The sequence below is a fragment of the Cardiocondyla obscurior genome, linkage group LG12 (assembly GCF_019399895.1).
Source record: "Cardiocondyla obscurior isolate alpha-2009 linkage group LG12, Cobs3.1, whole genome shotgun sequence".
Classification (NCBI taxonomy): Eukaryota; Metazoa; Arthropoda; class Insecta; order Hymenoptera; family Formicidae; genus Cardiocondyla; species Cardiocondyla obscurior.
Genome location: NC_091875.1, coordinates 106,638 through 131,823, shown reverse-complemented (window position 1 = coordinate 131,823; position 25,186 = coordinate 106,638). Strand labels below are relative to the sequence as shown.

General features: G+C 34.9%; 5 protein-coding genes across 9 annotated transcripts; 2 read left to right on the top strand and 3 right to left on the bottom strand.

Moving 5' to 3' along the window:
• Window positions 1-40: 40 nt before the first annotated feature.
• On the top strand, window positions 41-3,002 carry LOC139106999 (protein-L-isoaspartate(D-aspartate) O-methyltransferase). Of its 2 annotated transcripts, XM_070664176.1 has the most exons (6): window positions 41-852; window positions 1,217-1,356; window positions 1,546-1,771; window positions 1,915-2,000; window positions 2,071-2,268; window positions 2,782-3,002. In XM_070664176.1, exons 1-5 carry the CDS (start codon window positions 792-794, stop codon window positions 2,245-2,247), a joined length of 690 nt encoding a protein of 229 aa, XP_070520277.1. In that variant the 5' UTR covers window positions 41-791; the 3' UTR covers window positions 2,248-2,268; window positions 2,782-3,002. The 2 variants fall into 2 exon arrangements, with proteins under 2 accessions (XP_070520277.1, XP_070520276.1); XM_070664175.1 differs by having other exon boundaries at window positions 2,071-3,002.
• An 81-nt stretch (window positions 3,003-3,083) lies between these two features.
• On the bottom strand, window positions 3,084-6,465 carry Ent1 (Equilibrative nucleoside transporter 1). The gene is made up of 11 exons (XM_070664153.1): window positions 6,084-6,465; window positions 5,701-5,866; window positions 5,553-5,634; window positions 5,286-5,461; window positions 5,085-5,179; window positions 4,967-5,017; window positions 4,642-4,874; window positions 4,054-4,294; window positions 3,887-3,972; window positions 3,616-3,815; window positions 3,084-3,538 (listed from the first exon to the last, which is right to left on the bottom strand). The coding sequence occupies exons 2-11, from the start codon at window positions 5,844-5,846 to the stop codon at window positions 3,427-3,429; spliced, it is 1,422 nt and encodes a 473-aa protein (XP_070520254.1). The 5' UTR covers window positions 5,847-5,866; window positions 6,084-6,465; the 3' UTR covers window positions 3,084-3,426.
• A 138-nt stretch (window positions 6,466-6,603) lies between these two features.
• Prp4k (Pre-mRNA processing factor 4 kinase) lies at window positions 6,604-14,595 on the top strand. Of its 3 annotated transcripts, XR_011546448.1 has the most exons (15): window positions 6,604-6,790; window positions 6,976-7,146; window positions 7,223-7,469; window positions 7,787-7,967; window positions 8,031-8,298; window positions 8,402-9,044; window positions 9,132-9,476; window positions 9,571-9,656; window positions 9,759-9,905; window positions 9,998-10,151; window positions 10,257-10,509; window positions 11,115-11,353; window positions 11,544-11,744; window positions 13,541-13,615; window positions 14,109-14,595. XR_011546448.1 is itself a non-coding variant. In XM_070664140.1 (12 exons), the coding sequence occupies exons 1-12, from the start codon at window positions 6,786-6,788 to the stop codon at window positions 11,742-11,744; spliced, it is 3,003 nt and encodes a 1,000-aa protein (XP_070520241.1). In that variant the 5' UTR covers window positions 6,605-6,785; the 3' UTR covers window positions 11,745-11,939. The 3 variants fall into 3 exon arrangements, 1 of the variants encoding a protein (XP_070520241.1); XR_011546447.1 differs by having other exon boundaries at window positions 6,605-6,790; window positions 7,787-8,298; XM_070664140.1 differs by lacking the exons at window positions 13,541-13,615; window positions 14,109-14,595 and having other exon boundaries at window positions 6,605-6,790; window positions 7,787-8,298; window positions 11,544-11,939.
• Window positions 14,596-14,816: 221 nt separating this feature from the next.
• LOC139106997 (inositol monophosphatase 1) lies at window positions 14,817-17,269 on the bottom strand. Its single transcript, XM_070664170.1, has 6 exons — window positions 16,923-17,269; window positions 16,271-16,404; window positions 15,910-16,169; window positions 15,658-15,763; window positions 15,434-15,585; window positions 14,817-15,303 (listed from the first exon to the last, which is right to left on the bottom strand). The coding sequence occupies exons 1-6, from the start codon at window positions 16,983-16,985 to the stop codon at window positions 15,197-15,199; spliced, it is 822 nt and encodes a 273-aa protein (XP_070520271.1). The 5' UTR covers window positions 16,986-17,269; the 3' UTR covers window positions 14,817-15,196.
• A 581-nt stretch (window positions 17,270-17,850) lies between these two features.
• Accoas (acetyl coenzyme A synthase) lies at window positions 17,851-25,158 on the bottom strand. Of its 2 annotated transcripts, XM_070664145.1 has the most exons (12): window positions 25,012-25,158; window positions 24,564-24,801; window positions 24,164-24,312; window positions 22,931-23,146; window positions 20,923-21,118; window positions 20,440-20,828; window positions 20,134-20,326; window positions 19,873-20,028; window positions 19,613-19,780; window positions 19,347-19,536; window positions 18,993-19,238; window positions 17,851-18,902 (listed from the first exon to the last, which is right to left on the bottom strand). In XM_070664145.1, the coding sequence occupies exons 3-12, from the start codon at window positions 24,250-24,252 to the stop codon at window positions 18,706-18,708; spliced, it is 2,040 nt and encodes a 679-aa protein (XP_070520246.1). In that variant the 5' UTR covers window positions 24,253-24,312; window positions 24,564-24,801; window positions 25,012-25,158; the 3' UTR covers window positions 17,851-18,705. The 2 variants fall into 2 exon arrangements, with proteins under 2 accessions (XP_070520246.1, XP_070520245.1); XM_070664144.1 differs by lacking the exons at window positions 24,564-24,801; window positions 25,012-25,158 and having other exon boundaries at window positions 24,164-24,536.
• Window positions 25,159-25,186: the final 28 nt, after the last annotated feature.

The following is a 25,186-nucleotide window of genomic DNA, read 5'->3' as shown; positions in this document are numbered from 1 at the left end:
TTACGCAAATCTCTCTAAAAACTTTCGTCAAAAATAAAAACCGTAGGAAACAAAATTAAATTAATAAAAAAATGAATCTAATAAGCTAAAATATAATTTCATATTTTATGTTTATACACGTAACGAGTATGTTTAATTGTTTAAATGAACAAATGTCGTAATTTTAAAGCATCTAAATTAAAGAGAGACATAAATTTAATTATGAATCGAATAATATGTAATGAGAAAGTTCGTTCAGGCAAGTTTCTATTTCGGGCGAGATTCGCGGGTGAAGATCGATCGAAGGTGTGCGAGAGTCTCCACCAGTTGCAGATCGTCGCTTAGGACGCTTGCGTGTTGCGATAAGCGAACCCATAGCGATTGGCGGCTTATTATCTATTTTTAAAAGAATTTTAGGCGTGCGCAGCACGTTTCGCGCGTTCTCCAACGTTGACGCGAAGGTCACGAGCACCCAAAAACCGCACACCGCACGTCGATCGGTCGGTTCCACGAGGATCTAGTTCGGTATCCTGTTGTCGTCGTAGGACTTAAAATCCATAGAAGGCAAGGAACGACCGTCTGCGAAGAAGAGTCACCGAAATTAGTTCCGCGGGCGGCGCCGGACACAGCTTTCGCAGCAAAAGCGACGGGGAGTCATCAGCTGATCCGCGACTCCGTCGTGCGTCATTTGTTTTCGTCCCTACGGCGCCACCCGGTCCGCCACGCATCCCTTTGGAATCCGGACCCCCGCGGTCGTCGAGTGCCTCTGCGCGACACTCGCGATCTTGTTGCCCGTTGCGCTTGCCCGTGATATGACCTACGCCATGCGTTACCGTGGCAAAAACAACCAGGAGCTTGTGCAGTACCTACGGCGTAAGTACCGTGCGGGTTATGCAACATTGTGTCATCGCGCCACATGCTGCCAGTCTCTCTCTCTCTCTCTCTCTCTCTCTCTCTCTCTCTCTCTCTCTCTCTCTCTCTCTCTCCCCTCCCTCCCTCTCACTCACTCACTCACTCACTCACTCACTCTCACTTTATCCCTTGTTATCAAGAGATGGATTTAGAATTGCATGCAATTAGTGCAATATTTACAAGTGTCAATTTGGAGTTAAATACGAAGATGTCTCTCAAGTTTCAATTTAATGCACAATTTTATTTTATAGAAAATATTCATGTGTATATATTCATTAGATGTACATTTTTATTATATAATTTTGTTAATTACTTGTTATTTTAGGGTCCAGGGTAATCAAGTCTGACAATGTGTTTGATGTAATGAGTTCTGTGGACAGGGGAAAATATACTCATCCCAACCATGCTTACATAGACGCACCGCAGGGAATCGGTTACGGTGTCACTATCAGTGCACCCCACATGGTATATCTATTTCTTTTGTTTGCATGTAAAAGTGAAAAATCAATATTCAATTTCCTCTGTAAGATAAGAGATAATTGCTTTGCAACAGAGTTTTATTTAAGATTGTTACTATAGTAATAAATAAATAAAGATTGACAAAAAATACTAAAAGGGAAATTACAAATTGGAAGACAAACGAAAATTCTTTAGCACGCATATGCCCTGGAATTGCTTGAAGAAAAGCTGCGTAATGGCACAAGGGCACTGGACGTCGGCTCTGGATCCGGATACTTGACAGCATGCATGGCTCTTATGATGGGATCGAACGGGATAGCCGTTGGAATCGATCATATTCCAGAACTAAGAGCGATGGCTGAAGAAAACATTCTACATGACCACGCAGAACTTCTGAGCGACGGACGTGTAGAATTAGTCGGTCAGTAAATTATTTTAAACTGTTGTATGCCTCAGCTGGTGCAACCAATTTAGAAATAAAAGTACATTTTATTTTATGCACCATTTATATACCACTATTATTCTTATTGTGAATAATTTGTAATTGTATTTGTGTAATTGTAGTTGGTGATGGAAGGCTAGGATATCCCAGTCGAGGACCATATAATGCTATTCACGTTGGAGCAGCTGCTAAAGAAATGCCACAACCGGTATGAAAATGCTTGCAGAATTATTTTTAGGTACGCTAGAACGAATATTCTTATATTTTTTATCTTGTAGTTGATAGATCAGTTGGCTCCTGGTGGGCGTTTAATAGTACCGATGGGTCCAGAGAATTCAGATCAAACTTTAGTACAAATCGACAAGACTTTAGATGGTAAAATCAAGCAACGACCTCTGATAAGTGTGGTATTTGTTCCTCTTACTGACAAAGATCGACAGTATCGTCGATCATGAGGCACGTGCCAGCTCCAATAAGTGAGCGCCATTTTATTTATGTTCATGATTACACATTTTTTAAAATTATTTTTATTTACATAAAATAGCGTTATAAAAAATACTTATATAAAATCAGTTAATTTATTTCTATGAGTGTTGCACTGACAATATTCTCCTACAGCAAATTTGTGAATCATTAAAAAAAAAAAAACATTGAAATACAGGAATGTTTTAGAAGTTTTAAGATTGTGATCGTATTATAGTTTTGCTTATTATACTTTTTTTTTACAAAAAAAAAACAAGTCTCATCCCAAAAGATTTGATTTTACATTTATTAGATACATAATAATATCGATTGTGTGTGATAATGTTCTTCAGCTTATAAACTATTGCTCGTCCACTTTATATAAAAGCGATTTATATTGCAGTATTATTTTGTACTTTGTAATTGGTTAAAACTTTAAATTAAACTTGAAAGGAATGTTATATGTACATATTAATATCTCTAAAGTTATCATCTAATAATTTATCACTTCGTAATCATCTTTGTAGGTTTCTAAAAGGTCCTATTTTACAGATGAAGAAGATTATGTAGTTTTATTCATTACCATAAGCGTTTTATTTATTAACATACATAAAACTGTATTTCTGTATAATGAGGCTATATATGTATCTATTACTTAAGTTATATTTTTTATATTTCTTTAAATTACGAATACTATGTTTGTCAGTAATTGTACATAATTTACAATATACAGTATCTGAATCTCAAATGCGTATATCTTTTTCATTGATATACATGTAATGTATATAGTTATACGTATTTTATCCAATAGACTATATATAATATATAATAATTATATATATATATATATATATATATATATATATATATATATATATATATATATATAATATTTATAACAAGTCAATACTTTAAAAAATATTTATTAAAATTATACTCGATTTAGGTCTATTCAGATTTTCGTTAAAACATTGCATCGAGAATTATCCATAAAAGAAAATAAGTCTCGCTAATTAGCATATTTTACTGCGATAATGACCGAGAAAAATCAACTTATTTTAATGTTATTATGCTGAAAGCTCGTAATTTGTAATCTCATGGTCCTATCTTTGAATTACAAAGGGCAGCTGAATCATGTATCTTATTACATTCGTCCTTAATTAAAAACGACATTAAAGAGCTTTTACCATGTATAAACTGAGTGGGGCACCAATTGCTAATCCTATACCCAAGAAGGCACCCATCATTGCAGATGCAACTTCTTTTTCTTGACTATCAACGACTCTGTAAAATTAATACATGCAATTGTTAAAGAATAAAAACAATTTTATGACAGACGGAATTTTATTAAAATTACTTACGTTGGTGCGAGAATAAATGTTAAATTATAGAGATAGCCATTAGTTACACCGAACATAACAGTTATCAATATATAATGTAAATCATTACTAATGTAAACAGGCAAATGATGCCTCGGTTGAGCATTGCAGAACATAAGCGCAGGTATAAAAATGCTTCTCGAAACGCTCATAAACATTACGAGCCATGGTCTGTTTTTTGGCTGCAACGATACAAATTTGATAAACAATTAAAAATACTTGTAAATTTTATTAAAATACAACGGACTCTTACCCATTGAAGAACACCGGATAATATTCGTCCTGCATAATCGCTTATACTGAAGATCAGGTATGTAACAACAGGTACGAAGTATATATCTGAAATGTCACTTCGGTTATATCTATGAATTCGTTATTTAATTTAAAAAACATTGAATATATATGAAGATTTTCGGTTACCATTCCACGCATTTCCTTTGCCTTTGTGTTCGCTCTCCACCAGTACAGTAACTGCCGGATATAACGCTACCGTTATGAAAAATACTATGAATAAACTGACACCGTAGTGCCAGATCCTCTTTAAAATTCGTGTGTAGGAAAGACTTAGATTTGAAGTTGAGAAGCTGACCTCCCCATTTATGGAATAATCGGATTCCACAAGTTCAGGTACACTTTCTAACATGTGATACTTGAATATTGGCTGTTAATAAAAAGAACATTATAAAATATGGGCTTTTGAACTAGATTTAATAAATCGGAGAAAATTAAAATCTGTGATCGGCAATGTTTAAAAGCTGTGCTGTGCATTAAGCGAATCATGTATAATTTAATTGCGTCTGTCAAATAAATTATAATACGATAGTGCGATATATCATGGAATGTATTATTGCAAGCGATTTGTCACATGTTTGTAAAACACATGTGCTGAATCATCGTTTTAATGAAACAATAAATATTAATGATGAGCTCATTGTTTTACATATGATCGGATTAAAGAAAATGGAGTATAATAAAGAAACAACATATGTTTGAATGGAATTGACTCACCACTCTCTCCAAAAGGATGTAGGCGATTAGTGACAACAGTAGCACTATATCGCCAATAATAAAGTATACTAAGCCAGAAAGTATAGGACTGGCACCAATCCACAAAGAGCATATTTCTGTTAAGGCTGCGAATATTCCGCCAATAGCTTGTCCACTGGACATTGCAGTTATGTATTTTGGAGAAAACTTGCCCGCAATGCCCATTAAACTCCCTCCAAATATTGCGCTCGCAGCTGGAATATTACATTAATTAATACTGTCTTGTATCGGAATTATTAATCTGTTCTTATTTTAAAGAAAAATTTAATAAAAATTATATACATACCATTTACAACGGCACTTGTCACCAATGTAATTATCAGGAATGTAATTTGCCCTGAAAACAATAGTAATTTTAATTATTATAATTTAATGATGGATGACAAAATAAATTATTGACTTACATTCGTCAGTCTCTATTTTCACAAATATAGTCGTCAAAATAAAAAGCACTAATATTATACATTGGGAGCTCACCATTCTTGCAGTTAGAGACACTCTAGGAATACATTAATTTTCAATTATTTTGATGAATAAACGTATAGTTTATTCATAGTTTTTAAAATGTATACTTAATAAATTTTTTTTAACGTTTCCTTTCTTACCTGTTACTAATAAACGCGTTTATTATTAAAAACAGAGTATTTGGCAGCGAACTAGCTATATTTAAATAAGAAGTAAAGCTGGCTTGGAGATCTGTCTTTTGTTCAAATAGTTCTGCATATGTATGACTGAGATTTGTCGTATTATTGTGAATGTCTCTAAATTTGTACATCCAATACTGAAAAAAAAAACATCATACAATTAACAGTACATTACATCTACATTAATTTGGAGTGGTAATTTGATGAAAGTAAAACAATGTTACTTACATCATCTGCAGTGACAAAAAAAGTCCATGGAATTAATGTATTCATCCCAAGTAAGTAAAACACAATGTATGCAATATTATATCTAAAATATACAAATGACATTAGATAAAAATACAAATTCCTTAGTTTAGATAACTAAGAAGCATACTTGTCATGTGGTTCACATGGTTTCAAAAATGGTTTTTTATCAGGAATTATTACACTGGAATCATCCACCTCAGTCTCCAGATCATCTTCAATTTCACTATCAGATGCACTGCCCAGCAAGGGTTTTTGATTGATGAAGTAAGACATGATTTCTCTCTGATGACAAGCTGTTTAGGAAATAGAAATCAAAAGGTAAGACAAGGAATATAAAACATTTGATTTCTTAACAAATTGTGTTATCAAACATAAGTCTAATGTCTATATTCATGCATGCATAAATATTGGAGTTTTATTAAGAAAAACTTTCCTATTTGTGAGCATGCAAGCAAGAATACTTTTGCACTGATGCAAACTAAGTCTTTGTTGTAAGAAGTAGATACTTACGAAGGCTGTGGAGAAAAGAACGTCCTGATAGGCAGTGAATTTCACAGGAGACCGTGTGTAACTGTGTAAAGCCACGGTTAAAGCATTTCTGGGCCGATCGGAGCACAAAAAACTACATGAACCTGGCGTCGTCTGAGATCAATTTGACAGCCATATGATCCCAAATCATCTGCAGGTGGGCGAATGACAGCTCAACCGCTGCGTATTCTTCATTTTGATCTGTTCCAAGTGATCAAGAGCTCGATTCTCTGATTGTTCAATCGCTCGTACCTACGTAGAGCTTGCATTTTTCGACTATTATCCACATACACATAAACCTCTCCAAGACCTTTGGCACGCCTCCTTCTGGCGTTCTGGCTACATGTGTTAGTGGGAACGCTGCTGGGGGAGTAGCGGAGAAAATCATGGCTGGCATTCATGTTTCATGGATTTATAATTCACGAGGAACCTACAGACGTCGCTACTGTCTCTCCGTTGAACAGAAAACACAAGCGTGTTCCCTCTCAAGCTTCTACCTGTAGACGACGACAAAATTTGCAAAATGGCGTCTCACTGAGAACTCTGTGTGTTCGTGCGTTCGTTACAGATCGTTACTGATTGTTATCGTGATAATCATTTAGAACATTGAAACTACTGTGTGTGGCGTGTACATGTGTATTGTGATTTTATGTTTTATCTACTAATTATTTACTGAACTTTATTATGGGGTAAGTGCGCTATGTGCGAAAACTCAATTAAATGTTACATTATCAACAGAGAGAAAGGGAAAGAGGTGGATAGATTTGTCCTCGATTTCTTGAATGAATGGAAAAGAAGGCATTTTTGTTTTTCTACGATCTTTTCACGAGACAATGTTTTATCAAGATATTTATGTATACATATTTTTTTTTAGTACGTCGGATATGGAAGATCCCGAAAGTAAAAGGGAATCCGTAGGATTAGATTCTGATGTAGATGGGGTAATTGATCAAAGAAAGAAAAAAAAGAGAAAACATAAGCATCATAAGCATAAGAAGGAAAAATTAATTGAACGAGAAGATGAGCGATTAGACAAGCAAGAGAGGTAGTATGAAACTAAGCAGCTAACAAATTAATAAAAATTTAAATTTTTGAAAATCTATAATTTTTTTTCTTTACAGACGGAAACATAAAAAACACAAGAGACTAAAAAAAGAGAGAAGTATAGAAAACGGTACTATGGATGAGAAATTAGTCTCGAATGTACATAAAGAGATTGGTATGAATGGAAAAACAAAATCTTCTGTATTAGAAGTTGTTTCTACAGAAGAAAGTGACGACGAAAAGTTGGTTGATCTTGATTCTGATGAAGTAGATTGTACAATCATAGAAGATGATATTGATCTAGAAGAATTAATGAAACAAAAGGTACACAAATATTTATTTATAATTAATTAAATAATGTCTTATGCATTACATTTATTACATGTTTTTTTAAGGCTTTAATTATGTATAAATATTTTTAATATTTGACTCAAGTTAAATAATGTTTAAATTAAAGAAAATTTTTGCCTTTTGCTGTAAAATATGCTATTGGTATATTCTCATGTGTATGTAACTTTACATTTATCTGATTAATATATAATCTTTATATGTATCACAGCATAAGCATTTGATGCATAATCCAGTGGTTGTAAGACAATGTATGAATGTTGGAATTTATTATAATTGCATTGTATATGTAGGAACGATTGCAAGCATGTTTAGTACAATATCTCTCGGATGAATCTGAAAAAGGAGAAGATAAGGAGTTACAAGGAGAAGAAGAAGAGGAAGAGGAGGAAGAAATTAAGACAGCAGATACCCCAGATGTGATACTTGTGGAAGATGACAGTGACGTTGATAATGTACCACCAAAGAAACGAGGTAGAAGCAAATCGCACAGTAAAGAACGTAAGAAAGTGATAAAAACTGAAAGACGTGTTATAGTTGATATGACTAGAGACAGAAAAATTCGTGAACCACACAAAGATAAAAGAAGAGATTTTGATAGGAAAAGAGACGAAAAAGTTCGCCTTAGAGAAGAAGGGAAAAGAGAAGAACCTCGAAGAGACGACAGATCTTTACGAAAACCTAACGATAGGCAGAAAGAAGATGCAAGAAGAGATGAGTCCTATAGAAAAGTAGATGATGATCAACAGAGACGTAAAGATTTAGCAAAGAGAGATGAAACACGGAAAAGAGAATCAGACAGACGGTAAATAGTAAATGTTATAATTATTTTTTTTTATTGCATTTGTTATTTAATCTAATTTATTAAAAAATATTATTATTAATGCATCAATAATTTATGTATGCAGAGAGGAAAATCGAAAACGAGAACAACCCACTCGTCATAGTTCAAAAACTCGCAACAACGATATAAAATGTTCGGATAATAAAAGTCGCGACAGGTTGGGAAGTCGCGAACGTCAAGACAGCCGAGATCGTCATATCAGTCATGATCGACGCAGTCGTGATAGATTATCCAGCAGAGAACCTCGCCGTCATGCTAGTCGGGATAGAAGGGATAGTAAAAGCAAAGACCGGCATGGAAATAGAGATCGATATGATAGCCGTGATCGACGAGATATTCGGTATCATGATCACCGGATGGAAGATCGGTCTCGCAGTACCGCGAGAAGATCACGCACTCCTACTCGAATCAGATTAGAAAGAGAACGAAACGATCGGTATAAAAGATCTAGATCTCCTTCTCGAAGTCATAGAGATCGAGACAAGCAACAGGTCAGAGATCATATTAAAGATCGCGATAAAGATAGAGAAAGAAATAGCAAGCGAGAACGCAGCGATAAGTATAAGGATTCATTGTCAGAAGGTCTCAAAATAGAATATTCAGATAGCTCGAGCGAAGAAAATATCAAAGATATCGATATCGAAGAAGAAGAAGATGAAGAAGCCATTATAGAACGACGACGAAAACAAAGGGAAGAATTGCTCAAAGTAAGCATATAAAATAATAAATTACATTCATGTTACTTGACTGTTGAACTTATGATAACGATGGATATATATTTTTCTTTTTTTCAGAGACTGAGTGGACCAAATGAAGATTCAAATATGTCTGCCGACATTAATGTTGTTGGTTCTCCAGAAAGCCAATCTAATATATCACAAAAATCTATAGAGATACCATCCAATAACAATGAATCCGTTTCGGAAAGCCATACTCCACCACTGCCCACAGAGAAACTAGACTCTCCACCCCCAGTTAAAAAGAGAAAGTCCAGATTCGATGATACGTCATTAAATGAATCTGATAAAGTTGAAAATAACAAGGTATCTGAAAGGTTGAAACAAGAAGAAAAACAAACTTCAAAAAAATCCAATGAATGGGACATGTTTGCAGAAGCAGATAATATTGGAGATTTTAATGTACGTTTCTTTATTTAACTTCTTTTAATATAGTATACATATTAATTTTATTTGTGATTCTTATTACGTTTCATATTCGATTTTTTTTATCCAGAGTCCTACGGTTGAAGGAAAACGTCAAGGAGGACCTGACAATCCTAGTTTAACAGATAATTGGGATGATGCTGAAGGATATTATCGGTTAGTTACATATCACTCCTTTATTTTATATCATTGTTTTACTTTAAAAATTAAATTAAATAATTAAAAAAATGGATAACTACAATATAATTTATTTTTCAGAGTGCGCGTTGGAGAAACGCTAGACGCACGATATGTAGTTTACGGATATACGGGACAAGGAGTATTTAGTAACGTAGTAAGAGCGAGAGACAGCGCTAGAGGAAATTTGGATGTAGCTGTAAAAATTATAAGAAATAATGAAATAATGTAAACATTTTAATATTTAATAATTGATAACTTGTGATATTTTTTGTATTAATTTTGATGCATACTTTACTGTTACTATTTTTACTTTACAGGCATAGAACTGGTTTAAAGGAATTAGAAATTCTTCGAAAATTGAACGATGCTGATCCGGAGGATAGATTTCACTGTTTACGTCTATTCAGGCATTTCTTTCACAAAAATCATTTGTGTATGGTTTTTGAACCTTTAGCCATGAATTTAAGAGAAGTACGTACGAGCCTTTGTTTATTATACATAAAATTTATAATTTAGAACGATTAATGACGATAAAACATGATTGTTACAATAATCATATTTGATGAAAAATTGCAGGTTTTAAAGAAATATGGCAAAGACGTTGGCTTACACGTTAAAGCGGTAAGATCGTATACGCAACAACTTTTTCTAGCACTAAAGTTATTAAAACGTGCGAATATTCTGCATGCTGACATCAAACCGGATAATATTCTAGTCAGTGAAAGCAAATTAGTGCTGAAACTCTGTGATTTTGGTTCTGCATCGCACGCCCACGAAAACGAAATCACACCATATTTAGTTTCGAGATTTTATCGTGCGCCTGAAATTAGTAAGTATTTTATTTTTTTTTAATAGAATCCTAGGTAGAAATCTAGGTATCATTATTCACTCTTTAGAGAAAGAGAAAGGAATGAATATTATTCCTCGACACAATTTTGTTTTATATTTATTCCAACAGCAATATCGTATATTATCACGAGTATTTCTGATAGATGCAAATAAAAAACAATATAAATTAATGATATATACGTTAATGATTCATTTATTAATATTGTTAATTTTTTACTGATAAGTTATATCTCGCAATAGCTGACAAGCGACGGCAAACTTTATCTACTACAGCGCAATTTTACCAGTGCTAGCTTTGGCTTTTTTATTTTGTGCCATACTTAAAACGGTAGAAATTACAGCTTTAATTATACATATATATGCATATCTGCAAATTTATATAACAATTCTTTTGCAAGAAACAACTTTTAATAAGAAAAAAAAATTTTGAAACCTTATTAAATATTATCTTATTGGAAATTGATAAGAATATTATGATACATATTTATTTATTAAAAATTAACTCAAAGTGTTTTTACGTTAAAAAAGTGATAGACACTTGTATTTGAAATGTCTGGAATCGAAAATAACATCGTTATTTTCTAGTTCTTGGTATACCATATGATTTTGGTATTGATATGTGGTCCGTGGGATGTACTATATATGAACTGTATACGGGAAAAATAATGTTTTCTGGAAAGACAAACAATCAAATGTTGAAGTATTTTATGGATCTAAAGGGCAAAATGCCGAACAAACTAATTAGAAAAGGATCGTTCAAGGATCAGCATTTTGACAGCAACTGCAATTTTCTCTATCATGAGGTTGACAAAGTTACTGAACGGGTAAGTCTACTTTATTGTACTATATTATATAGCAAAGCCTCAAGTTGCATAATGCTGCACTGTAAGTAATATTACTTTTCGCATTGCAGTGTGGTATAGAAGAAATGTAACGTATTCATTAATAACGCCATATTGTAATATTTTCGTGTTATTTACGGAAAATAAGTATTTGCTGATACGTGCTTTTCAGGAAAAAGTCGTTGTAATGTCAACGTTACCAGCGACTCGTGATCTCAGCGCAGAACTTGGTGGAAATTCTTTGCCACCAGAACAAAATCGTAAAGTCGGACAACTCAAGGATTTATTGGAACGAACATTGATGTTGGACGCAGGAAAGAGAATCACTGTGAATCATGCTCTGGCGCATCCCTTTATACAAGAAAAGATATAGGTAACCCTGTCTGGGGTCCTTTAGCTCCGAAAAATTCACTGACGTAACTTTGTAAAATGATACCGTTAATAATCTTTTCTATTAATGTTAAACATCACTTGGTAGAAAAGCGCGGTATGTCTCTCTACTTCTCTATCTCTTTCTCTCATTCTCATACCTTCCCCTTTACTCCGATACTATCATTTTTACATAAAATATTTTTTTTTTTTTTTTTTTTTTTTTTTTTTTCTTTTTCTTTTTTTTTTTTTTTCTCCTTTTTTGGTTAAGCAGAAAGAGGCGGTGCAAAAAGTCCAAGTTGTCTATTATAATACGAGAATTTTGCAACAAAACATGATGTTAATGTTGCACAAAACTGTACTCTATAGGTAATATTGTGTGAATTCAAATAAATATTACTTAATTGTGTATAATTATTGTTAGATGGACAGAGTATAATATTTTTATACTCAATATAATAATTGTGAATATAACAAAAAATAAATTTATTATATATAGATGAGGTCTTTAACATAGATTAGTCCGTGTTGTAATGCGTATCTAGAAACTCAAGTTACAAATGACAATTTCCCTTGCAACAAAACTTGTCGATTTTTATAGTTATTTTAATTAATAAGAAAGATACGAATAGAAAAGTAACAACCGCCTCTTTCAGCATAAATTAATACCTCTTTCCTTTTGCCAATTTTTCTGCTTTAGAAAACAAGGACAACGTCTTTATAAATATCATCCTTTACAAAGTGATTATAGAACGTGCGTTTATGTGACGTTATTATTGTACGTAACGTAATCCCACATAAAGCGAGAAAGATTCGTATATATAAAGAACTGTACACCCTTATGGATCACACATTGTTTGATCCATTTTAGAGTATTTCATCAGCGAGCATACGTGCACAGCATTTAGAAGCCTTAGTGGCAAAGAAATCTGTTTTAATTGGAAGATAAATTGTATAATGAATAGGTCAGTTATATTGAAATAAAATAACACATGCTTAATACAATGAGAAGAATAATCTGTATTTTGTCTTTTCAATCTTAAATTATAAATGATCATAGTTCAAGTATTTCTTATTGTAATATTTGTATCTTACTCTCTTTTTCTAGTTCTTTTTGCCTAGCTTTTTTATTCATTTCTTTCTCAATTTTTAAAATTAAAAAAAAAGAAAGCGTTCCAAATTAAGCACATTCAAATCCTGTTTTATGCAGAGACAATATAGTGTTATAAATATAAAATAAACGTGTGTACATATATGTATGACTACGTATATACGAATACATATACGTAATATATTATACATAACGTACATACATGCATACATACGTTATGTGTTGTGTATGGATGTGTGCACATATACACGTTTTACACATCAACGAATACATATGTTTAATAGTTTATCTAATGCAAACGTATAGTTTAAATTTACAATTCAGTATACAACGATGAAAAAAACACTTATTTTTTATTTCTACAATAAACATACGTAATTAAATTCATTTCTGATAAATGCTAAATAGAAAGTGAGAAATGTATATATTTAAAATACGATGCAAAATTTTAGGGCAAATATGGTTGATAAGACATGCGAAATATGTGTTAAATTAAGAGTCTTATTATTTTTTTCTAGTATAACAATCAAACTGTCGATTCTCTTATACTTGTTGCAATTTCTTAAAATTAGTTTTAAATTTGAAAATTTGGTTGTTTGTTTGAAATTAAAAGAATATCGATGCTGTTGTAAATGGTTCATGGCGTAATCTTGAAGTGACAAGATTGTACGAGACTGCTTATGTTTCAGATGCGTCTTCAATTCAAATCACCGTTAAGTGCGGCCGGATCTTTCAAGGGCCTTTAGCGCCGATCCCGTTACAAGGTATTCATGGGGTTGCCTGGGATACTTAGCACATCCATTATATATTATTCAGTTTAATAATGAAATCATAAGCCATATGAGAATAGTTCGAGTTTTGAAAATGCTTTATCTAATAAACTTTCTATGACAGTATAAAGTTTTTATTTGAGACAAAATGTAAAATTTCGAGTTTCTAAAATTTTCCATGTATGATATTGCAACAACATTTAATTGTTTTTTGCAAGAAAACTTGAAAGATAGAACAAACATTAAATTATTAGTCAGTATTAATATGCGGTATATAATAACATAAACAGACGTTTGAATATTTGTAACGAAAGGGATAATATGAGATATTGATAAAATCAACTGCCATAAAAAAACGAAACAGGAAAAAAATATATATGTTTCTCGGGAATGTTTCAATACAGAAGTAAAAATATACTATGAAACTACAATTAACGAGAATAAATGTATCGTTCTAATTGGCAATTTGGTAATGTTTCACTTGTAGCCCTCCCTGTGAGGAGGGGAGGCAATGGAAGAGATGATGAAAACGATTGATGAGGAGGAAAGGAAAAATGTACTTACGCCTACGTCGTGTCTACTGCGAAAAAATATGTGCACACTGTCGCTAAACAGGTCAACAAGGTTTATACAACGTTTAACTAAATTTATATCCGCGTGCTAAGGTTTCTCTTAGTATTACTTAAAATTGCAATCCAGGATTCGTAAGTATGTACATACACAGGTAAAGTACATGTGATTGTGAACATTTCGAGTGACATTATACAAATGTAAATAACTATACACTTATATCTTTTTTTTATTTTTTTTTTTTCAAAATTATTTTAATCAGAAATCAAATTGTACATTTATAAAGATTTAAAACTTGTATATAATACTAATATTTGCAACTTTTTTTGAGTTTTCAGATATTTAAAGACCACGCTCTGTGAAAATGAAAAACCAAATGCGATAAATACATTATTTTTAAGAAATTCACGCTCTCTTTTTGTCCCTTTCTTTTTCTCTTTTCCTCTTCCATCTATTTTCCATGTAAGTATTCTAAAAATGTGTAAAAATATTTTTATGTAAATGAAACCGAATAGATAAAAATTTTTTTTTTAATAAAATAATTCTTTTTTCTTTGATTTAAGAAAGCATATGTATACGTGTTACAATAATTATAGAAAGGACAAATGTAATATTACTTTTAAGCTTTTTTGGGATCAATATTTTATTTAGATTTATTAATATTAATGAACAATTTTTTGTGTATACAACAATATACTAACGTCCTATTATGTCTAAAATTGATATTATATTACAAGTGAAATAAACTTGTAAATTTATCCATTAAATCATATAATATAAAATATAATTCAAATATTTTAAATAAGTTAACAATTTCATTGACATTTTATAGATAAAAATACATGGTTAACAATATATAATGTATATATTCTTTAGTGATGTATACTGAATCTATACTTCTTCTTTCAGGTATTATTTACATCATTTTTAATGATTTATCCTGATATCTATAAAAGAAAACGTAGCCAATTTTTCTCATTTTTGCGTACAAAATTTTAAAATATTTTAATCTCGCTCTGGATAATATTGGACTATTGTTTTGGAAACTTGTTGGGCTAATTCCATTGACGATGCGCACAGTACTCTTCTGCTCAGCACATCAAACGGACCTCCTTTTAATAGAAGAAAGGAATAAGTTAGTCATGCATTATTTTGATATCTAATTTATTACAGTATATTATTTTTTTTTTTTTTTTTTTTTTTTTTGCTGTGACTTAATTATGTAATATTTTGTAACTATACCAGCTGGATCTATCGTCACCCCACCGGCTTCTCGAACAATGAGATCTCCGGCTGCAATATCCCAGGCATGTATACCGAATTCAAAAGAAACGTCAACCCCACCAAGAGCCACCATGGACAAATTAAGAGCCGCCGAACCAAGCGTTCGTATCCTGTATAATTGATAAATAAATCTGTAAGATCTTCCATTACAGTTTTTCACAAAAAACGTAAATATATCTTACCCATGAACACGTGGTGCAAGAAGTTCTAGATTTTGCAGAACTATTTTCGTTTTTTCTGGATCTCTACTAGTTCCCATTTCTATCATCACTAGTGCTTTACGCAAATCTGAAATAACGGCAGTTAATTAAATAAGACCAAATACTCAAAGAAAAAGAAGCCAACTTTAATGTTATATAAGACGATTTTACAAAAGAATTATATAATTTGTTTGCATACTTTCTGTATTTTACTGAAAGTAGAGAATAATTTACCTTTTTCGTTCGATACGTGAATGGGAGCGCCATTGAGAAAGGCTCCCTGACCTTTGCGAGCGGTAAAAAGCTGCTCCAAGATTGGATTGTACACTATTCCTATTTCCGCGACTTTATTAATAAGCAGCGCAACCGAGATGCAGGTGTGCGGTAAGCCGTGAACGAAATTCATTGTGCCATCGATGGGATCGATTATCCATGTTGGGGCATCCGTCAATTCAACTTTTTGTCCCGAGGCAGTGCTCTCCTCGCCAATAAACCTGTCACGAGAATTCATACGTTATTTATTTTAGAATTAATTTAGAAGTTGAAGATCATAGTCCACAACAAGTACCTAATTATCAATTCCATTTCAACTTACCTGTGACTGGAATATTTAGATGATATTCCATCAATCAAGAGTTTCTCTACCTCTTGATCCCATTTCGTGACCAAGTCAACGTCGCACGATTTCGTAAGTACATCTTTATGTTGGTAAATTTTTTCCCTGATAATCTGCAGACAAAAAGAAATTAATTAAAACTCTCCCCTTTTCTATCTTTCATTTTTTTATTTTATTTTTTTTTCAGGGAAACTGAATTAGATAAACTGCGTTATCATTATATAAACGCGATTACGATTATTAAGAAGAATTATTACGCGCATTATCGTATTAAATTACCTACATACCGTACACGTCTATCACATGCATGCTGCGATAACGTATATGGTACACGTATGTAATAACAGACGTAATAAATAATATGCAATAAACGTATGCATTAAGTGTGATTCACGATCGAAATATATTATTCGCTTTCGATTGATAATTGACATATATGATTAACGACACCGATAAGATAAGCCGAGTATCGCGGCACAAATGCGGTCAAGATTCTCCGAAGTATTCTGATACATGTTAATAGCCGCTAAATATTCTCCCACGATCTCCGGCCGCTACTCCGTTCTCCGCGGCACCTGGAAAACGGAGCTGACTGAATGACTTTTCGTTCGGCTTTCCCTGCTCGACTTACCGAGCCAGCTTGCTTCACCAGCCACAAAATTTCGACGTAGTACTCGTCCAGCGTATTCGACATCGCTCGCGTGGAAACTTATACGTCGGCCTCGTAGAAATGGAATCGCGTTGTCACGCTGCTCGCGCACTCCGGTGCAAATTTACTTCAGGTGCGCCGTCACCGATAGACGTAGATCTCTTGCAGACGCAGCGTGGACGCGCGTTAGTTTCGCGGTATACGGAGACTGCGAGTTGAGAGCGACCCTTGTCGACGCAACTGTGTTACCGAATGCACTGAATCCTGTGCATCGTGACACATCGAGCCGCGCTTGAACACATGTGGCTTTTAAATGGCTTCGTACTGACTTCCACCACCTACCGCCGCTTGTCGAATCGATTCTCGCAGCTGTATATATATATATACATACACACACACACACACACACACACACACTTGCGTAATGTATGTGTATATATATATATATATATAGATATATATGCAATAAAACGCAAGAAATTAATTAAAATGTTTTTTATTCTAGATGCTGCGCAAGAAATAAAGAGAAAGGATGAGAAAGAAATGATGAGACTTTCCAACGTTTAACAGAACAATTGCAATTATACATATATATATACATATGTGTGTTTTTAAAATATATATGTATATATCCGTCGGATTTTTTTTTTTAGACAGAGCTAGATCACTGTACGATTTTACAAGGGGTTTTATAACTTTAGACAAACTATTTTATCTAATAAAAATAAATCCTAACGGATATATATATATAATATAATATATCTGTCTGATATCACTTGTGTTTTATATCTACATACAATACAATACATATACACTTATCACACTTAAAGTTTTGTTCCACGAGGAATGATATGTATGTGACGTAACTCCCACGGGAGCACGAAGTAACTTTCGTTCAGAAGTACGTATGTTTATACACCCTTCTTTTTTTTTTTTTTTTTTTAATCGCGTATTTTTTAAAGGAAACAATGAGAAACGTCTCATCTCGGTTTTTAAGCTCGTCGAAGAACGTGTCGCTAAAACCGAATATATTTATGGTATAATAAATAACAGAAAGCAAGATTTTCCTCTTGCATTATAGCAACAACGCACCAGCAATAACGCGTACATATAGCTCAACTATATACTACATTCATCCGTTAAATAACAGTCATTAATTGTGCAATCAGCGTTCTACTACTGTGCCGTTCAATATAATTAATCTGTATTGAGCGTTTTCTGTCTTGGAATTAATTTTAAACTTAATTTTGAATTTAACAAAAAGACATTTAGACTACTGGCAATGCTTACGTAAGATATGTATCGCAGTCGCGGTAACTCGAAGGAGAGAGCGACTAATAATTTAATTAATTATATCAATATCTATTCTTTTGATACGTCCTTTTTTTATCAACTCGAGAGCTAGCAATGAGAATATAAAAAAAAAGAAGACGTATCCAAAGAATAACTTTTACTTCGACTTTAAAATCTTGAATGACAATATCAGAATGACGATATCAAATTGATTCGATCAATGAAAGAACGATAATATCTTTTTATGTATTTTGTACGTTTGTAGTCGTCAAATTGAAGAATACACGACAAGAGTTTGAAAAGTATACCCATCTCTGATATTGTGCAAATACACATAATAACTTCCGTGCGCAATCTATTATTTTTATCTTTATAAAACTATTCGGAATTTGATATGTTTCCAACACTCACCAAACAATTCTCTCAAAAAGAAAAACATTTTTCTATAATAAATAAGCAAAAAATGCATGATTTAAACGCATGGCCTTAATTCAAATAAAAGTTGAATAACACTTTCATCGGCCAGGGTTGATGTATCTCCAATATTCCTGTCGCCTGCTGCAATTTTTCTCAGCATACGTCTCATAATCTTCCCAGACCTTGTTTTCGGCAGAGCCGGAGCATGTTGGATAACATCCGGTTGAGCAAATGGACCAATCCTTTCACGTACTGCTCAAATCATATAAATGTTATACACGTATTAATTGTGTATTAAATACAATATAAATTGAATATCTTAATTAAATTAAAGGAACTCACCTTTCTTTTTAAGCTCGACTTGCAACTTTTCATCAAATTCCATTCCCGCGGTCGGAGTAATGAAACAATATAAACATTGACCTTTAACAGGATGCGATTTGCTGACCACTGCAGCTTCAGTTACCGAGGAATGTTCCGCCAACACACTTTCAACTTCAGCTGTTGACATTAAATGACCAGAAACGTTTAACATATCGTCAATACGACCTGTCACCCACAGATAACCATCCGCATCACGTCTCGCTCCTACAATCACAGATCAGATTTATATCATTTTTGTGTAAAAATCTAATCTATTATTATTTTATCTTCAATCTTTAACTGAATGAAAAAAAGATTAAAAATCATGCTTACCATCTCCCGTACAGTAAAATCCATTGAATCGATCAAAATACGTATTTTGGAAACGTTGATGATTCCCGTAGAGGGTCCGCATCATACCCGGCCACGGACGACGGAAGACAAGATATCCCTCTCCTTCGCCTTCAATTACGTGACCATCTTCGTCAAGGAGCTCCGGCAAAACCCCAAAGAAAGGAAATGTCTACACATTCGTTTCGCACATCAGAGATAAGTAATTATTTGTGACGCAGGAATTTTTCAACGGAAAAATTCTTTACCGCGGAGCCTGGCTTCATAGGTGTAGCACCGGGCAATGGTGTAATTACATGGCCACCAGTTTCTGTTTGCCAGAAAGTGTCTGCTATACTGCATTTGCTATGACCAACAAGATTATAAAACCAGAGCCAAGCTTCGGTATTGATTGGCTCGCCGACCGAACCGAGGACCTGAAACGTGTGTACGCATATGGCCTTTTTATAGATCAAACACACTTTTTCCTTTTTCTTTTCAATCGAAGTATAAACCCAACAAGGTTTACCTTGAGTGTGGATAAGTCGTGCTTCTTCACAAGATCATCGCCAAATTTCATTAATGATCTTATAGCGGTTGGTGCTGTATAAAATTGTGTGACCTTGTATTTGTCGACGATAGACCAGTATCGATCATTATCCGGATAGAAGGGTGTACCCTCAAACTGTCAAGCACAAATATGGATTATTAAGAGTAAAAAAAAAAAAAAAAAGCCAAGACGAATAATATTCGTAAAAAAAAGATAAATGTAAGGAAATCGCATACGCACTATAACGGATGTTGCACCATTCGCCAACGGACCATAAACGACGTAAGTGTGTCCTGTAATCCAGCCACAATCGGCGGTACACCAATAAACATCGCCTGGATGATAGTCGAAAACATATTTAAAGGTTGTCGCGGCATAAATCAAATATCCTGCAGTAGTATGGAGGACACCCTTCGGTTTTCCAGTAGAACCGCTACATAGACACGGAAAAGAGAAAAGAAAAAAACGCTAATTGTTAATAATTTTATTTTCTGTTTAGCTCCAAGTATGAAATAGATGCAAAATACGAACGAAATTAATGCGTACCTTGTATAAAGAATAAAAAGTGGGTCCTCGGCGGCCATCCAAACTGGATAACAGCTCGGTTCCGCATCCTCCATCTCGTCATGCCACCAAGCATCTCGATCATCGTCCCATGAAATATTAGGCATTTCCATGAGCGTACCGTTGCTAGTGCCGTTCACACCTTTTGTCTTAGGATTTCCCTGAGGATTGTTGAGTCTCCTCAGATGCGCAACGACGATACAGCTTTCTAGTTGATGGCCATGCTTCTTGACTTTATTCACAGCCTCGTCGCAAATATTTTTCAACAGAAGTAATTTCTCGCCTCTCCACACGCCATCCGTAGTGATCAGAACTTTGGCCTTGGAGTCGAGGATACGTTCCGCCAATGAGTCAGATGAATATCCTGCGAACTGCAATTGCATACATTGTTTTTTTTTTTTTGATTTCTGATTTTACTTGTGATAAAATAAGTGCTCCTAAGCATTTATACCGTTATTCACTTACCACTACGCTGTGAATGGCTCCTATTCTTGTACAAGCTAGCATGGCAATCGGTAGCTCCAAGATCATCGGCATGTAAATTACCACTTTGTCCCCAGTAGAAACACCTTTTGACTTGAGAACATTCGCAAATCTGCACGTTTCCTCGAGCAGTTTTCTATAGGTCAGTCGCGAATAATCTTCTGGATCGTTTCCTTCCCTAATAACATAATAAAAGTTAAAATCTCATATAGCAGAGAACATTACGGCAATGTTACAATAATGTCGCGACGTTGCTGCAATGTTTTATGTTGCGAAAAAAACGACAATTGTAGCGTATAATTTTAAAAAAATGCATAGCTGCAATTTTTTTTTAATTAAGAAGGTTGGATCTTAAAAAGATTGCTTGCCTTTTGCCACACGGATATATATATATATATAAATTACGCAGATACTAAGAATTATTATAGATTAGACTATTAAAGCAAGACAAAACTAGATGAGTATGCATCTAGCTGTGAAATCGTAAAACAACCGGCAAAAAATTACTTTTCACAAGAAAATCATAATCGGTCTCCTCTGAATAGAGAAAAATAGGTAATAAGATACAAGCGTGATGTGAACTAGATATTGGTCTCGTGCAAGGATTATCCTTGAAAAATATTACGCAAGGTGCGCCGTACTTGAAAATGGCCTTCGTTTTTCAATCTCCTCTCTAAATTCAGGGTTAGACAAATGTTAATTGAGGCACCGTATATATTCATTAAATTACACAAATGCGTTTTACATTATCTTTGCATTTCATTTGTAATGTTATGTTCTGCACGTTTGAACTTAAATTTGAATTTGTGTATCTTCACGACATTCCACTACCTCGTGCGCATGCATCTTTTTCTTGCTTCGGATCTGATACTCGTATCTTATCAACGGTCGTTTCAAAACAAACGTGAAGCGGTATCGTTTATAATTTAAAATTGTACTTTTCTTTTCTTTTTTTTTTTTGTTTTTTAATCTACTTTGCTCTCCCATCGAATCATTACTCGCGCGAATCGCGTGTTCGTGCATTTGTGGAAAAATTAGAAGAAAGAGACTTTGCTCGGATATCTATATGTATATCGTATCAGGAATAAGAATTTCCGGGAATGAAGTCCGCTTAGCGGCAAAGTTTTTAGTGGGAATTGCGTGATCGAATCGTGATATTCGGCGCTGGCGCGCACGCCAAGGTTGTGACGGAATCAGTGACGCGATAGCGCGCGATGCCTCGCTGGCCAATGAAACGTAGGTGCAGATCGTGTGTCGAACTTTTCGGCAAATAGACGGGCTTTGCTCCGATGCCCGACGTCGGACACGATCGCGTCATCAAGTAATTTCAACGTTGGGTACCCAGAAAAAAAAATGTTACAAAGTTGCATCAGCGTTCACATTTGAGAATCACGTGGAGCCGCATTTCGTATTTCCGAAGTGCAAGTTTCAATCTAATGTTCTTACACTCTCGGGGCGATAATAATCGATGAGTAATAATGGGTGAAGGGTAATCCGGCCACGATCCGGCTAACGTAGGTAGGCCGGAAATCAAATATGTATGAGGCCGTGATATCGCGAAACTCGCGTTTCTCTTTTGACTCGTGTCTTTCGCAAACGTAGCACGCATACACATACGTCCAAGCACCCCGCATACAATAGAGATTCTCACGAGAGAATCGAGTATCAATTGCAGGTAAAACTGGTGACGCGTTAACGGTCACATTAACGATAAGGAAAATAATAGCGCATAATGATACCGTCACATCGCAACGGTGAAACTATACCGTTTTGCGTAAGCAACGCAAGTTGATCAACGTTCGAATGACTTGCATCTATTATTCTTCAAGGTATACTTTGCATGGAAATGAACTCCACGCGTTGGGCGTTTGAACCGACCGATAATCGATCGCTATCTCTCGATCAGATCGCGGCATCGAAATAAACGGCGCCACGCCGCGCGATTTCAAGCAGCTCGCCACTGCGCGAGATCAGCACTCGATTGTCTTACCAGTAAAACGCTATTTTATCGCCGTTTCCGCTCTTGACGTTCTTGTCGAGTAGATTGAAGCTGATATTTGTCGACGCTCCCTCCATCCATCTTATAAAAATGTCACCCTTGCTTAGATCGAAGTTATATGAGAAAAACTTGTCCTCGGTCGCCGGAGTTTCCCAGTAAAATTGCTTGGCGATTTCACCCCAGAACTGCGCCGGCTCTTTTATAGACCTGAGAAAAATAAACGGACGTTAATTTTGGGAATTATCAGCATATAACTTTTCGCGATATGGCATGTAATAGTCGAAACAGTTGTCCGGAATTATTGCCACATCGATGACTTTATGCGCACGCAAAAACGTAGTCTCATTTATCTATCAAGTTTTTATTCTATTTACTTAAAACGTTTCGTCATTGCAATAAATGGAGTACGTAGCTTTTGTAGATTCGCGTTTAACGAATCGATTCTCTTCTCTTTCCTTACGTAACGTGAACGATTCTTCGGCCTACTTCGTATACAAATTTATGCACGTTCGGTGCACCCGCGAATTGTTATTGTGCATTAATAAAGTGCATTATTACTGACGTTTCCACATTAATTGGCCAAGTTTGCGCTTTCCGCCCTACTAGCGGAAGTAAATTACAGATAAAATTAATAAGGTGCAAATGTAAAATTGGAGGAAGGGAAAGGTGACGGGGATATTTCCCGCTACGTATCTAGATATGAGGAGCGCTCGTTCCTCCGCGAGGAAATTTGTCCCACCCCTGCGGGATCGATATCGCGCATCTATTCACGTCGTTTAAGGATACGATTTCATGCCCGAATCTGGCTAAAATTATCTAGGAGTCATCTCAATTTCTTTCTACGACATGTAATAATGTACACGAGATGTGTCGTGTCTTCCCCGGAAAAAAGTTACGACCATCGTTGCACCGACAGGATAACGTCTCCTTAAATTTAAAAAGAGCCCGTTTCCTCGCTATTCATCGTTCGATTGCATATTCCGATTGCAGCGAACAAAAGAGGAAACGACCGTTGTCATCGTCGCTTCTTCCATCAGTCCCTTCGCATCTCGCGACGTCTTTGCCTCGGCGAAACATGACGTGCGGACAATTCGATTTTCGACTCGACTCGACGCGTCGCGACACGGAGGGAGGCTTTGCTCTAAGAAACACGCTAAATGACAGGACCTGTCCATTCCTTTCTCTCTCATCTACAAGCTAGGGGGACATTTCAAAATCACTCACCTTTCGTGCATTCGTTTGTACTGCTCCATGCTGGAGCAGTGCGCCATCCTCGCGAGCTCCGAGTTGGGATAGTACAGTTTCTCTGCCATGTTTCGTCCCTCTATCTTTCCTCTGTCTCTCGTCGTTTGCGTTCAAGTCTTCGTTCGGGGCTGAAATGAGACGTACGAACGAGAAAGCCGTGATACTCTGGGCAAGATGCGTTACGGGAGACGTTGGAGCAGCGACTAATCAACTCGTCTCCTGCGCTTTGCCGGTCTAACGTCCAAGTCTTACCACCCCGACCGATAGCCCACGACTGATTGCGACCGAAACGCGCGCGCAACACGATCAACGGCGAATGCTGAGCACAGGTGAACGATGGTGAGGGATCAGTCTTGTCACGAGCAGCGCCCCCAATTACCTTTTCGTAATTACATCCTTACATATTGCGTCATTTTCCACTTAATTGGCGCATCCCTTTAAACTTATAGAATAAGCTTTTCCTCCCGTCATCCTCGGTTAACGCGTCACATTTCAACTTGTCAGTTTATCCACTCTGATCGATGACAATCATTTAGAAAATTCCCCGACTGGCAAACCGTTTCATCAGCTACTCCAACGCTCTTATTCCAGCTCATGAAAGGTTCACTCGTAATTTTCTGTAACGGAAACATGCTCTATATATATATATATATATATATATATATATATATATATATATATATATATATCACTCTTTAATACATACTTTTCTTTTCATTTCTTTTTATTTACAACCCTTGCCTATTTATTATATTATTTGATAATTATAAAAGAAATTTAACAACTTACGTGTAGGAATCACAAAGGGGAGAATACAATTATAATACCTTCGAGGGTGATATAATTATCATTAATTCAAGTTTTCCCATGCAGTAGTAGTTTGAAATGTGTGACGAGTCAAACGGTCAACGGAAAGTTCCTTAAATAACCTGTCCAGATCTACTCGAGAAGCTCTTCGTCTTTATCTCTCGACACTAAAAAAAAAGGGCTGCGTCAATGCAC